The following is a 15,576-nucleotide window of genomic DNA, read 5'->3' on the forward strand; positions in this document are numbered from 1 at the left end:
ACCTCTGGCCCGGATCGTCTGGGCTCGTAATTGCCCCGGACCAATCACTGAGGAGGTAGGCGGGGTCTCCATTGTTACTACAGATACTCGAAGTTTGCGCCGACCTGCTGCTGCTGTTGCTGCTGCACCTATGAGTCTCCACGTTAATGAATAGCCGCGGCCCGCGCGAGACACACGAGCTGATTATGCCGAGATAAGGAGCATCTGACTCAGGCTCCCTCCGATAATGGCATGCGATGGTTCACCCGCGGAGGATTTCCCGGGCAAAGTGATGCCCAGAGCGTCTCCCTGCACGTGCAACAACAAGAAGTGCGGCGGCAGGAGTCGGAGCAGCAGTGTCCTCTTCCTGGGATTATTCCTGCTGTCGTTGTGTCTGCACGCTGTCACCCTCGTCTGCTATTTGGATCTGCGGTCCGAAGTCAAAAGGGAAATTATCCACCAGAAGCGGGACTCCATGTTGACACTTGCGGGCAGTGACCTGGCTGACCCGGCGGCGGTGCTCTCCTTGCCCGGCCACCCACGACTGGAGTCCGGCAGCAGCCGCGGCGGAGGAGAGGGTCATGAGGTAAAGTGGGAGAGGGGGGGGAGAAACAGAACAGAATACATTTCAACACACACACATAGAGAGACACAGACACACATACACACAAAATCACACACACGTACACACACGCACACGCACACACACACACAGACTCAAAGCCAAGTGAAGAGCAGCTTCTTTAACACGGCATTGTTTTCATTCCTCACACGGAGGCTGTTCGTGTTCATTCACCTCCGTTCAGTCCTCCTGTTCCCGTATCACGGTGTCAGGTTTTGTGTCTGTGCTCTGTTATGGCATGTTTCTGGGCAACTTATTTTACAGTAGCCTGTCACGAAGTTTTGCCAGCTCCGTTTACACACAAATATGTTTATGAATCATCGCTCCCGTGTGCGTGATTCCAGCCTATTCTCGGGCGGCAGAGATGCGCGAGGAGGTGTAAAGCTTCAAGCCCTGTCACCTGGCCAAGGCTGAGGTGAACTCATCCAGGGTGGGGGTGGGGTGGGGTGGGGTGAGGTGAGGGGGTTGTAGCCTATATCAAGGAAGTTAGAGTAGCATGGTCTAAATTTAGTGTTATCAAAATGAAAACATCTTATGTTTAAAAGAAAGTCCCTCAGTTAAGTAGATCACCTCTTTAATGGCTGTAATCAAACCACATTTTATTCAATTTGTCCTGTTTCCAGAGCTCCCCCTCACCAGACAGAGGTTGATGCTCAAAACTTAGGCAGGCTGCCCAGCTGGATTCACAGAGATGGGTCAGTCAGTGTGCTGGAGCAGGTGGACGGAAAATTAACTGGATCACCAGCAGGTGCAAAGCCCAAGGGCTGATGTAAATTCATCAGGACTTAGATGGGGCAGTTGGTACTTGGAGCGGAGCCAGCCGCGTCTCACATGTGTTTTCTTTTCTGGCAGCGGCCTGATTGAATGTTCATTGTGTTGTCTGTGGCTTTGGCAACAGCCCCACCACCACCGCCAGCACCGCCACACACTCCCTTAATTTCATCAGTACAAAGGTACTGAGTGTAGGTCTCAACTTTGCCATGCCTGCTCAATTAGCTCATATGTCACCGGTTGTGTAACCCTTTTTTTTGCAGAGAAATTGATCCTCTCTGTGTGTGGGACATCGGCTGGACATGTATCTGTGCAGAACTCCTCCACTTGATAGTCACTCAGAAGGATCGGGGTTGTTAAGGATGGAGGCGCTTATTCCTCTGTAGGAAAGTATAGGGGCTTGCTCTGTAACATTTTCCTCTCACAAGTGGGAAGCCCAGCCTATTCATTTAGTGCTCAGTGTGTCTTTGCTAAGCTTATTTTAGATAGTAGTGGTTTCCCTGGTTAGGGCCGAGTGAGATGGGCCTGGTATTCAACCCAGATGGTGACGCTTCATGAGGTGAAAGACTGTAGCCCAGCTGTAAATATTTAACAGCGCTGTGATGCTGTCCTTGCCAGATGTCTGCATTAAACAACTCTGATTACACATCCCACAGTTTACATAGTTGGAGAAACAGGAGCATGTGGCATTTGGACGCAGCGGCCGCACTTGTTAGCTTTTCTGGCATTTCCTTTGAAGAGTCCCTTATGTACGGCTTAAAATTGTTTATTGGATTTTTCACACAAGTTTTAATCAAAGGCACCTCAGCAGCATCAGTGAAATCTGACATGATATGCAGGTATACAGACACATGTAACTACATGAAAAGTCTAACAAAGAAAAACAAAGACAAGCTGAAACAATCAGGTATAGGAACAAATGTACAAACCTCAAAGACATAATTCTGACATGGTGTGCATATAAGCTTTGTCCTGACACATTGCTGGTATCTCAGTGTCTGTGGACACTGTTCAGATGGACTTGTTCTGATTTGTGGTTGAGTTTTATTTTGAAAAACACAAATGGTGTGGTTCCTCATCATGTGAAAACAGAATTTGGGCACCAAATTTGGTGCGTGTCAGTTTTCAGCTGGCCTGGTCAGCGTCAAACATAAATCAACATCGGTAAACAGTGAAATCAAGACATATTTTGGCACAATTACCTTGTTTAGCAGCTTTTAGAGTCAAACAGACTGGAAAGAGAAGGTTTGCTCAGTAGAAATCACTGTATCAGGGAGATACAGATAAAAAAAAATAAAAAATAATAATTAAATAAGTTTTAAGTCATACATCAAACTTCTCATTGATGACAGCAGAGGTTTTTTCTTCTGTCAATGTTTTGATGCATAAACAGAGGCAAATTTATGGTATGGTGGTATTACATCTGATTAATACATTTCCCAAATGAATTGTTTTCTTGTACTTTAGCCACCTTCCAATACTTGTTGTACAGTCTCACACTGAAGAGGTGCAGTCAGTGTCAGGTGATTTGTACTCCAACCTGTAAGGGTTTATAAGTGCACACCTGATCTGGGGAGAATGATTGTGGCTAAAATGGCCAAATAAGGGTCGAGCTTGTATAAGCTCCAATACTCCAAGTCTCTAATCAGTTTTCAAGATCTCTCGGTGGACAGAACAGGGACTGCTTGTAACTTGATTTGTGGGGTGATATGAGGCAAATAAAGAAACTAAGACGAAACAGCAAAAGCTATCAAATCAAATCTGTAACAATATAACACAATTTGAACCTATCTGTACTTGACAGGATGTCTGGTAAACTTTATTCCATCTTCTTTCTCAGGTTGTAAGAGCTGGAGAAGAAACAGTATTGCTCTGTTATCTAAACTGCCGCTTGAGAGGTTTATAGACCCTCTGCAGACTTACTGTAACAGGAAGATGTAGAATAAAAGTGCCAGGAAAAGCGGCAACATGTTGGTGAGGTCTGTGTTGGAGAAATTTAACTCGTTTCTGACCTGCAATTAAACATTATGTACCACTTAACATCTCACACATTTTCAGATGCTTGTCTTTGCTTCTTAATGAGAGCAGATGATCTGGTCATTTATGGTCTGGGTCTGGAAAGTGAACAAACACTCGTCCACTCAACAGTCGCAGTTGGTATGCCCTTGAGCAAGGCAGTAAACCCCAGCTGTCCAGTAGATCTGCATGGTTCCCAACAGTAAAAAGCCCCTCCCAGGTGTGTGTTGCTCTGAAGTGTGAGGTATGAACGTGACGCAGGGCATGAGTGAATTGGTGTCACCCACAGTCGGCCTACCTACCAGTTAGTAAAACATAATAAAATTCATTCCTCGGAATTGTGTTAGCTCGGATAGTGTTTTCTTCTTGAGCCTAACATTTTTCTTATAACCTTTATATGAAATAATTTCTCCTCTGAAGTATGCCTTCAAAGCCTCACAAAGAACAGATGCTGAAACATCTGGAGTCTAGTTAACGGCTATTAAAAAAGTCAGTTTGATGGGACACAAAGTCCTCAGCAGCATACATGCTCTGGGGGTCTGGGGTGGGCTATCACCCACATGTACTTTAATTGTGACCAGCGCGTTATTAGTTAAAACAGCAGTATCATGTGCACAAACGGAGCAAACCCACATATCACGGTTTAATCAGTGTGGGCACAAGTGTCATAAAAAGCAGTGAGGCCGGGGAGGTAGAAACATCAGCGATAAGAGGCTGCAAACGTTTCCATATAAGAGTGAATTTTCTTGACAGACAGATGAAGTAGACGCCCAGTAAAGATTAAGTCCAGAGTCGCAAACATCTACCAAAATAATAAATTCTCGAGGCATTCGCAGCACTGAGTTCGGCATCACTTTGCCAGCAAGTGTTGCAAGAGTCTGAAATGTGACTGGCTGCTGACAGGCAACATTTCCCTTAGGTTGAGCTCTACAGCTTTTTTATTTTATTTTTTCAATCTATGGAAGCTGTTATTAAATTATCCAAGTTATGGTTTGAAACACATGGTCTTCCAGAGAGCAGTGTCTGATATTGGCCGAGGAAGGGACACTCCTCTCTGGTGATATTTAAGAGGAAAACACGCCGTCATTGTTCTTAACCCAGGAGTGTGAATCACAGGAGTATTATGAGACTTCAGCTCTCAAACAGTATGCATGCCATTAAAGTTAGTAATGCCTGCAAGAGCGGTGATGGGCACCCATCTGGCACCCTCAGCCACCAGCCCTGGGTTTCACCTCCTCAACTTCTGTAACCTCGCATTCTCGACCGCAATTTGGTGACGAAATCTTGGACGAGCGGGGAAGATTAGAGGCAGCGCTGCAGCCACAAATATCTATTTGTGGAGAAAACTGTGAGCTTGAAGGAGGACTTAAGGCACGACGGTTTCAGAATAAACACGCTCTCGCATTTTATTACCATAATCAGCACGAAATGGTATGAATGTCAGGGAATTATCAGTAGTTAAAGTGGAGAAATGGGTAGAAATAAAAGCAGTTATAAGAAGTGTTAATGGGGTAAAAAAAAAAAGAAATCTTGCGATCAGAAAATTACACATCCCTGAGGTGACTGATTTTAGTCATATCCTCACGGAGCAACAGGGAATCGCATCTTGCGAGCGTAACAGCAACCCCCCCATCCCATGCTTTGAAGATTTGAAAGCCCTCTAATTTATAGTGTTTTTTTCCCCTCGTGCTGAAAGAGAATGGTTTACTCAATAGTTGGCACTTGGCATACATACCAACACGTTGTCATCCTGATTTACTGTAACTCTGCATGCCTTTGAAGGGTATGAAGGCTGTAAATGTTGTAATGAAGTGAAATGAAGCAAAGAAGGGCGCAAAACCATTTCTTATAGTCGTATAATGGAATACGGTTTTTTTTTTCTTTCTTTCTTTAAATCACTTAGTTGCCTTCATCTGAAACACCAGCCCCGCCAGTTTGGTGGTAGCCTAGCAGATTACTTGTTTGTTTTTTGTCGTTCTGCTGGAGCTTAATCTCGGGCCAGAAATTGGCTGTTGAATCATTTTTGGCTGTCAGAACAGACGAAAGTGTAATGCCATATGCCGAGAACATACACCCAGAATCCTTTGAGAGGTAAAAGCCCCCTATATGCCAACAGCTGGAGAGGAGATGTGGAGACACCTGCGCACCAAATGAACAGCAAACGTCGCTGCTTGCGGGAACATCTGGAGGTCTGTGTGTGTGTGTGTGTGTGTGTGTCGATAAACCATTCCAACACATACTCCTCCATCAGGCTGGAATTCCCGTGCTTATAAGGTCAGACATGGCTGGCAGCTGGTCAGGGATGGAGACTTTAAAATACTGTGAGCTTGCCCAACACAGCCAGCGGGGGGTGTTTGACATGATACAGCTCATCCTTCACCGCAGGGGGGAGTTCCCACATCTGAGTCGAGGTATAGAAGAAATTCGAAACATAACTTTTCTTGTCTGTCTTCTTACGGTCTTTCAGTGGCTCTGCTCAAAAACCACACAAAGAGGCACCGGGAGTTCACATTGCTTTTGGGAGAAGGAGCTTTCTCTGCGACGGGAGGAGGAGGCAGCAGGGGGGTGGGGGGTCTAACAACTAGGTTTACTTGAGCTTTGCTGATGGAAACATGGAGTATGTCATCTTTCGTGTCCTTAAATGGGATACACCCCCCCGCCCCCACCCCCACCCCCACCCCTAGAACAGGAGAGGTCAAAGTGTCTGTCAGTAAGCGTGTCTGATTCATCTGGAGCAGAAAGACTAAATGATACATCGTTATTTATTATCTTTTTGATCCATGCTAAGGTGCAGCACGTGTCACTGCTTTGGAGATGTCAGTTACACAAACTCCAAGCAGATGTCCAGCACAATACAAGCTGTCTGGTCGGCTGTCCTCAGCCTTTATACCTCACGCTCTTACCATTATTTATGCTGACACTCCAAAGTGCGACCGAAAGCGATCTCGTAATATTGCGAGCCTCGACGAAAAGAGAGCTTTTGGTGGCCTTGTTGTGTTTCCAGTGCCGCGCTCCTTTTGTCTATCTGGTTCTGGGAAACCTCCAAGGAGATGTGATCACCAACTGGCTCTTCTAACACAAAGTGACTTTGAGCAATCTGCGTTTTTTCAAACTCCGAATCCTTAGCATGAAATATTTTGTTGTCAGAGCCGTTCATGTCTCGAGCGTGCCACAGTCAGGTCAGCACGTCCCACAGAGTTCATGTGAATGTAGGTCAACCAGAACCAGTCGCGCACAAGAACACAGGCATGCGGTTTGTCCCGACACTCGCCGGCCCTTGGGAACACCCCACCACTGTAGCATAGCCTCTTCCTGTTTTTAGGGATGAGCTCAGACCAGATCCATCAGATCCTTTTCTTTCCTCCCCTCGTTGTTGTAGGTTATTCACGCCATCTCGGAATAGGGTTGGGACCAGGTGCCATGTGAATGGGTATTGCTCTCAGATTAACCACGATTCATGCCCTCCTTTTGTATAAAAAGGTGAATTTTAGAGCAGTCGTGTCCAGGTGACTGTCTCAAACGGCAGAAACACAGACAAAAGTGACTTGGGTTACAGGATATGTTACAGCCCCAGTGGGACAGACAATGACTTGGCCACAAATGAATGCGCTGGCTGACAGTGTCTCACATCTTTTCAAATGTCCCAAGTTGTCCCTGTGCAAACATTATACCTCAAGAATAGAAAGGCCACTTGAAACATGGGTTTCGCTCTCAAGAACTCATATCACTCATTGCTTTTGTTTCCTTCGTGGAATTAATATACGGTGGTTCTGTCTGGTATTCATATTCTGAGGACAGTCTCAGTGATCACTCATGCTATAGGAATTTTCCATACTCATCAACATTTTCTTCTGTTTTTTTACCAGGAGAGATTACTGCACAGAAATAGCGACTTCCATGCCACACAGGACAACAGGGGCATAACTCAGCGAGCGAAAAGGAGTCCTGGCAAACAGCCAGAAGCAGGTACCATCTTTTTTTTCTTCCTTCCTTGGACGTGTAATATCTTTTATCCTCACACCTTGACACAGACATATGCCAACACTTAAGCTTTATCTGTCTTCCCATCTATATTTTTCGACCCTAACTTTAAATTTAGTACATTTAATGACCAAAGAAATAAAACACATAAACCTCCACTCTCTGGTGCACCTGCATCACTCTCTGTTTGATACAAACCAAACAAGAGGATTCTGTAGCTCTTGTGTGTTTGGAAGAGGTTCAATACAGTGTACATAATTGGCTTATGGTGGGTTTACGGCTATTAAATTAAACAAAAAAAAAAGTTTGTTAATGGTTTCTCACTTTCTTTGGTGGAATTGATTTTTTACTGCTCTGTGCTGCACCACATAATGTTGCAGAGTTTATAGAGCAAGAGATGAAATGAAATGGGACTGATTATTACTTGGACAGCAAACAAGGACAACAAGAGGTTTGGGAGGGTTTCACCAATTTGAAACAGACAGCGAAGCTCGCGTTGATTTCCCCCCCATCTCAAAATAATATCAGGACCCCAAAATATCTTTTGTGTCTGTCCGCTAAACAGATTAAGCCCTTGGAATCCAACTGTGTTATCGGTCAGGACTGTCTGACAATAAGACCAAAAAAAAAAAATCCCCTTTGTGAACATGCGGTCATTTTACAAAACCAGGTGGGCATATGGGTTATCATCTGAGATGTCGATGGCTTTCATTAATTCCGCCAAATTGATTAATCATAATCAATAGCTCCACAGAAAACCATCTGGCCAATATGTCTGAATTTGCTTTTGTAGTTTTTGTTTAGAATTTGAGCTATGCAAATAAAAAAGCACAGCCTTTGAAGTTTCATGTCTGAGTGCAACAAGTGCAGCATGATCACAAGGCATTCCAATGTCTGTGGCGTGACACTGAATACTTGGGGGGAAGTTTAGTGATTGTGTTTAAATTAGAAGAAAAAACTCACCTTTGAGACTTTCTACATAAATCAGCAAAGTCCCGAGCCTCTAAACACTAATCATTCCCAGGTCTCTCCTCTGCTCTCAGCGCACAGACAAAGGCTTTTGTAATCTCAGCCTTAGATGTGTGTTTTTGTGTGTGTGTTGTATGTGTGTGTGTGTGTGTGTGTGTGTGTGTGTGTGTTCTCAGCGCTCCTAACGGGCACCAGATTCCAGATAGGGCTGCTCGTTAAGAGAAATCTATGCAGATGCATCCAGTCATTTAGCCAGAGGAGAAACACTGGCCATATGTTTGAGGGGGACTCAAACTGTGAGGTTTTAAGGTTAAATGGCCTTTGTAGTTGTAATGACATGGTAAACACAAGAACAGCGAGACGGCTTTTTGAAAAGGATTCTTCAGCTACACACGGAGCACGCACACACACACACACGCAGCAACACACTAAGTGCATTTTGTCTTTCAAACACTGACATAGATGCCCGACCAACATCCATGCACGCACACATGGTTGTAAAGGGGAGATACACACACACACACAGACACACACACACACACACACACACAGACACACACACACACACACACACACACACACACACACACACACACACACACACACACACACACACACACACACACACACACACACACACACACACACACACACACACATGTACACACACTTTCATCTACATTCTCCATCTGGGCTTAATTCAAAGAAAAGGATTTTGGCAGGATAAAGTATCTCTCTAATGATCTTCTCCAGTTCCACTGCCTGTGAATGCTTAAGGCACTTGTTCATACAGAGGAGGTGAAACCACACTTACAAATTACTACACTAGAAGATACCACAGACTGACATACCTCCACTCCAGTGTTCAGCGCACAACATCTGAATCTGTTATTTTAGCCTATTTAGGATACCTACATGGAATGAGCTGGATACTCGAGATGTTATCTGAGATGATAATTGTTCGGGAGACCATTTCAAGCTTAATCACACTGTTTTTGTTTCTTACAGAATCGACGGTAAAGGAAAGAAGGAAAGAGAAGAGAAAAGGTATTTCAAAATTCAGCGTAAATTTCATGTTTTTTTTATTATTATTATTGGTTAGACGGCAACCTGCTGTTGACTGTCTGGAAGTGATCATCAGATGTCATAAGAATCCACTAATGGTGTTTACTTAAAGTGAATGACAAGCGTTCAATATTTGACTCTGTCAATCATGAAAGAAAGCAGTAGTCCCGTATTTTGCTGCTCTTCATATCATAGTGTAGAGTCGTACTGACAGATTTGTTATGTGGGCCCTTATAGATAAAACTTTGACAGTCAAAAGATTAACCCACTCAGTTTTTTTTTTTTTTTTTTTTTTTACTCTGCCAACCATTTCGCTTTCTCTCTTTACAGGAAAGAAAAGGTCTGTGCCGGGCCCCCCTGGTCCCCCTGGTCCCCCGGGCCCACAGGGGCCACCGGGCATCCCTGGAATCCCCGGTATTCCAGGAAGCATCGGTGTGGGGCCTGCGGGACCTCCTGGACCTCCTGGGCCACAGGGACCTCCGGGCGCGCAAGGTCCAGCAGGTATGAAACCTAAAATAGAAATGACATGATAACACGCTGAGATAGCCGGGGCTCAAGCCAGAGATCCTGAAAACACCCCAAAGCGGCGAGATTTGTTCTTAGATTACAATATTTTCCTGAAAGTAGAGATATTCCCACACTAGTAGGGGGCCCAAGTTGTCAAAATCGATGAACTCATTGTCTGCAGTGAGGATTTCAAACACTGTGTAGGATAGCAGTGATCTATCTTCCAACTATGTCGATGTTTGTTTTGCTTTAATCTTCATCGCTTCTTTGTTCCTCAGCCATGTTGAAGGGCCAGAATTTTTATCATGTCTCTCTTCTATTGTTGCAGGAGTTCTTGATAAGACGAAAACAAAGGAATACCAGGTAGAGTATGTCACCTATCAAAATTAAATTTTACCCCCACACAAAACCCCAGATGAAACAGCCGCTCTGCTGTTTTAATGTGTGTCCAGATTAGTCATCAGATCTTTTTCTTTGTTTTTCAGCCTGCGGTGGTTCATTTACAAGGGCAGGAAACCACCATCCAAGTGAGAGAAGGTGGGCCTTCTGTCTCTGCTCATTTGTACTTACTCCACTGTGTTTGACACAAAATAATAAACATGCTTAATCCTTGTCAAAGACCTCGATCTGCAACTGAACTAATACGCACTAATACCACTGTGTTTCAGCTACATTCGGACAATTTTAAAATGCCATACCAGATATTCGTATACTATATTTATTTAGTCACTGAATGATGCAGTCACCTACAGAACCTAAGACATTCAAAGGGCTAAATGTTAATACCAATATTTACTGAAAGATTGTGTAAGATTATAGTAACCCTAATGTAATCCTATAGCTATTATAGGATTAGCAAACAGTTATAGGCTTATATCATAAGTCAGGCCCATGTTAACTCGGGTCAGGAGCAGAAGCTTCGCATGCTAGCGGGCTCGGCTTACCCTGCTTCAGTCAGTCAGTTGAAAATGAGTGTAAGCATCATTAGCAGGTTTATATTTTCTGTCAGTGCTGAGCTCTGGTTGTAGTTAAACCCTGCTGAGAGCTGTTTATGTTGACCGCTTGCCTCTCTGTTTGTTTGTTGTGACATGTTTAGATCTGTCTGAAGGCATCCTTAGGAACTGGAAGATGGTGTCCATCCATCACCGTGTGTTTAAAATGCACCCTCGCTCTGGAGAGCTAGAGGTGCTGTTGGACGGTGTCTACTTCATATATAGTCAGGTAGAAGTGAGTACGGTCCTTGACGTAACTCTTAAAATTTACAGTTCAGACTTAAAAGAACTGGCAGTTGTTCTGTCGTTAAGTTAAAAAAAAAAAAAACCTGAGTAAATGTTATGTTTTACATTATAAAACATATTTTTTTCTTCTCCACTCCCTGTGGCTGAATGTCAAGCTCTTTAACTCAGAGCCTTGTTGGCCACTGATATTCCAGCTGTTTCAGCTTTAAATAAGCTCTTAATTATTATGTGCACTTGTTTTGACTACCCCTCTCAGTCTTTTGTGAATTTTCTGTCTCCCCTCTCCACCAGGTGTACTACCTCAACTTCACCGACATTGCCAGCTATGAGGTGATGGTGGACTCCAACCCGTTCCTCCGCTGCACCTGCAGCATCGAGACGGGCCAGCGCAAGTTCAACACCTGCTACACGGCTGGGGTGAGCCTGCTTCGCGCCGGCCAGAGGATCTCCATACGTATAGTGTACGAGGACACACTCATCAGTATGACCAACCACACCACCTTCTTGGGAAGTGTCAGACTCGGAGAGGCTCCATCTGCTGGACAGAACTGATAACTACACAGCCACCAGGCCTCTACAGAAATGGAAAAAGAAAAGGTTGCTCACAGCGGTCAAACGCGTCCAGAGCTGACTGTCCTCCCACCCTGCCTGATCTAGGATTTATAAATTGATTAGATCTGTTTTTAGAAGCAACTTTCTAACCTGTGTCTTGCCCCTGTTTAGAGGGCAGTTGAACCCTCTAGGTTACTAGGAGGAAGCCCCTGGGTGACTTTTGTTCACTTCCACAGCTCTGTATCAAAAAGGACAATATAGACTGTTATGCTTCCCCTCACGTTGATTCTGTGCAAAGAGATCCACCGTGATGAGGCCATGTGTCCTCATCAAACAAAAGTTTCTATTTATAGTCACCACTTTGTGTCAACACAGACACCATCTTTCTTTGTAACAAGGAAGGACACTGCGCTGACAGATACTTAATATTTACATACTTTAAAGTGCTGTTGAATGATAATCTTGTATCTCCAAAAACACCAGATATTTGAAATGTTTCATTTGCAGTTTGTATACTTGGCCTTTTTAATTAATTTAATTATATTAACAGTTGTAAGTGAGTGGTTTAGCAAAGGGGTTTAAAGCTCCAGATGCCCCTGGGTTTTAAAAAATGATTAAAAGAGCATATAAATGTTCAAAGCAAGGACAAAGGTATCTATGCAAAAGCTGAGAAAAACCATTAAAACTGGATTTATAAGGTATTCACAGAGCAACAGCACTATATATTTTGCGCACATTTGCACTACAGCATCCCTGCAGAATATCAGTGATATGTTTTGTTACAGTGCTATTGTTTTAGTTGCCATATGAATGAATCCATGTGGAAAACTGAAAAAGTTGTTTATACGTCTCTGTACATATTGTATATAAAATGGGATATACTTTTGTAAATGGAGTTGATTGATGGATTAAAATGTTTCATTTTCTGTCTAAAGGCATTTGTCTGTCTTTTCTGTTTGTGCAGCCTGTGGTATTGATTTAAAAGGTTAAAACTTCTCTTTCATACTGGACTCTGCTGGCACAAGTACTGACGAGAACAAATGATGTTCTTTGAGTGAGGCCTTTGTCTTTATTAAAACGTGGCTTGTACTTTGACTGCATGTTTCACAATACACTTCAATTTGGCTATAATCTTCGCAGAATCTAAATGAAATCCATCTTGAGAGGCAGAGAGAAGATAGTTCCTCATTTAGAAGCTCATTTTGAAACTCAACATTTAGATTTCCGGGGTTAACTCATGTGTGACCTCACCCATTTGAGTAACTTGAGGACATCCAGTCTGCAAGCCTCGGTATGCTTTACAATGCTTTATTATCACTCACGGCATTTATGTTTTGTCTTAGTCTTTTCCTGGTTCACAGAGCCAGTGTTTTAGAAAATGATTTTCGAAAACTCCAAGGGGACTTACTTCTACAATTAAATCAGCCACGTTCTGAGGGAGTCAATGGGAAAATGGCCAAGATGTCTAAAACAAGGGAGGTATGTCACTGATTATGTAGGATGGAGTCATCTTGGACATTGTACTACTGAGATTTATGCTATTAGTGAGTGTTCAGATAACGCTGCAATAATAAATTTCCTCTTAATACTTTGTTTTCTCATAGGACATTAAGTCAAGTACTTTCCAAAAAGCTCAGAGTTCTCTGAAGATGTCTTCAAGGAGAGTAAAACGGGAACAAGGCAGCTGCAGAGGTGGGTTGGAGATGAGAACTGAAAATGTGTCCATTAGTTACAGTCTAATCTGGTAGTGAGACCATAAACAGTACATGCTAAGTTAATAAAATTAAAGTATTATGTTTGTTTCCCCCTCTTGCCAGCAACATCATTCCTGCAGTTAACTGCTAACACTAACAAACAGCCAGACATGAGAGGTAAAACTAAATTCAAATCTTTGGCTTTTCAATCGCAGTGTCTGCCATTATTTTGAATAAGTGTATCTTGCCTTTTCCCATAGGAAATATAACAGTGATCCCTTGGACTCTTTCTGCACAGCAAGGAAATGCAATTTCTCAAAAGGAAAACAGAATTGTTGTCCAAGAGGATGGTTATTACTTGGTGTTTGGACAAGTATTGTGTCACTATAACTCAAGCATAACTAATTTGATATTACGTCTGATTTGTTCCAGCTTTTCAGCTAATGTTCTGCTTAATTCACAGGTTTTGTTCACAAGCCCGAGCACAGTTATGGGTTATGTGATTCGAAGTTTGGGCTCCACTAATGCAGAGACGACATCAACAGTGTTGCGCTGCCTGCAAGAGATGCCTGCTGCATATCCTGCCAACACATGCTACACTTCAGGTCAGTGAGGCACGACCGCTGCTCTGCACTCTAGCTTCTTAAAGATAGAGATTTATGCTCAATCCATGTCTTGCTGAAACTTCAGTGACCACTTCTATAACGGCACAGTGAATATGAAGCTATACAGCCAGCATTGGGATTAGCTTAGCATAGCTCAAAGACTGGAAACAGAGAGCCACTCTGGCTCAGTCAACAGCTAACAAAACCCACCTGCTAGTATCTCTTACATATCTCATTTGTTTATTACATGCAAAAACAAAAAAACAACAACACATGGTTGTGAGGGTGATTACGTGCCAGACTATTTTTTGGCCCGGAGCTGTTACTTCCTGGAGTGTAAGGCCAAGTCTCAGAAAAAGGGCTGGCACATCACACAGGGCTGTAAAAAAAAGTGTCACTTTCACACTTTGGTTTTTATATGGATTAAACAAACTGAATTGATTAAACCTGCAGTTTTCCTTCAGTTAACAGGCTTCATGCAAGTAAAAGCTAACCAGCTGCTGGCTGCAACCCCAGTATTACTGCAGAGAAGAGAGTAGTATCAATCATCTCACCTAAATGTTGTCAAGAAAGCGACAATGCATTGTTCCAAAAATGTAAACTTAGTCCTCGTTTCCTTGTGTACTATAAGTTCAAGCAGCGTCTGGGATTCAATAATCAACATGACTTTGACAAATTGAGGGGAAAAATATGAGTTAAAAAGTGGAAACGTGTAACAAATGCAAACGCTTCCACACATGGATCACTGAATGGTTGTGCAACAATAAATGTAATCACCTGGCTGCTATCATTTTCACAGTCACCATATCTCAGGTTATGGGAGATACTGGATTGATATATTAGACAGCATAGAGACCTGTGGATTGTCTGCCAAGAAGCACTGAAGCAATGAAAACTCCTTACAAAGGCACTTCATGTCGGTTTTGTCTTAACATCTCCCTTCTTGTATCTATTTCGATACCATCTGTTTCAACAGCATGTAGGCCTATCTGTTACAGGTATTGTGCAGCTGCATCAGAACGATGAGCTGGAGCTGGTGATTCCAAACAGGCCCCAAGCCCTCGTCTCAATGGACGCAGACTCGACCTTTTTTGGTGTCATAGAGCTAAACTGAAACAAGGCAGAATGAAGACGATAACCGTGCAAGCTCAGGAAGTGGGAAGCTGACACCGAGCCGTGTTAGGGCGTGCTGATAAAGGACTGAGTGACAGCAGCAGGAAGACTGTTGGAACCTGTTATTAATCTCTGGAAAATAGAGAATACACATTTTAAATGAACCGTCTATCTTTTCTGTGAGGTTTTTTTTTTTTTTTTAAGTGTGTCTGTTTCAGCTACGGTAGTTCACCCGGTCCTTTCTCTTTGCATTGTTTATATGTGCTACCACTTCCTTTCATCAGTCTATTTTTGCATGTCTCTTTATACTTTGCTGGGCTGCTTCCCTTCAGCTCCACCTCCACACTGTTTATTTGTTCCTCATCTATTTTTGAATGGTTTCCGTTTCCCTTAGACTATGTCAGGAACAAACATACAGTATATAAATTCATATCACTCAAGAGGGGCGTTCATTGCTGACATGC

The 15,576-nt window shown here is 43.2% G+C and overlaps 2 protein-coding genes across 3 annotated transcripts; both read left to right on the forward strand.

The window, feature by feature from the left end:
- The first annotated feature begins 129 nt into the window (after positions 1-129).
- eda (ectodysplasin A) lies at positions 130-12,626 on the forward strand. 2 transcript variants are annotated; one of them, XM_083980217.1, is made up of 8 exons: positions 130-565; positions 7,255-7,354; positions 9,347-9,385; positions 9,734-9,904; positions 10,239-10,273; positions 10,396-10,447; positions 11,007-11,137; positions 11,440-12,626. In XM_083980217.1, exons 1-8 carry the CDS (start codon positions 227-229, stop codon positions 11,698-11,700), a joined length of 1,128 nt encoding a protein of 375 aa, XP_083836343.1. In that variant the 5' UTR covers positions 130-226; the 3' UTR covers positions 11,701-12,626. The 2 variants fall into 2 exon arrangements, with proteins under 2 accessions (XP_083836343.1, XP_083836344.1); XM_083980218.1 differs by having other exon boundaries at positions 11,007-11,131.
- Positions 12,627-12,967: 341 nt separating this feature from the next.
- LOC310992579 (tumor necrosis factor ligand superfamily member 13B-like) lies at positions 12,968-15,196 on the forward strand. Its single transcript, XM_083980667.1, has 5 exons — positions 12,968-13,179; positions 13,305-13,392; positions 13,518-13,571; positions 13,655-13,999; positions 14,998-15,196. Exons 1-5 carry the CDS (start codon positions 12,994-12,996, stop codon positions 15,111-15,113), a joined length of 789 nt encoding a protein of 262 aa, XP_083836793.1. The 5' UTR covers positions 12,968-12,993; the 3' UTR covers positions 15,114-15,196.
- Positions 15,197-15,576: the final 380 nt, after the last annotated feature.

The sequence above is a fragment of the Trachurus trachurus genome (assembly GCF_905171665.1).
Source record: "Trachurus trachurus genome assembly, chromosome: 10".
Lineage (NCBI taxonomy): Eukaryota > Metazoa > Chordata > Actinopteri > Carangiformes > Carangidae > Trachurus > Trachurus trachurus.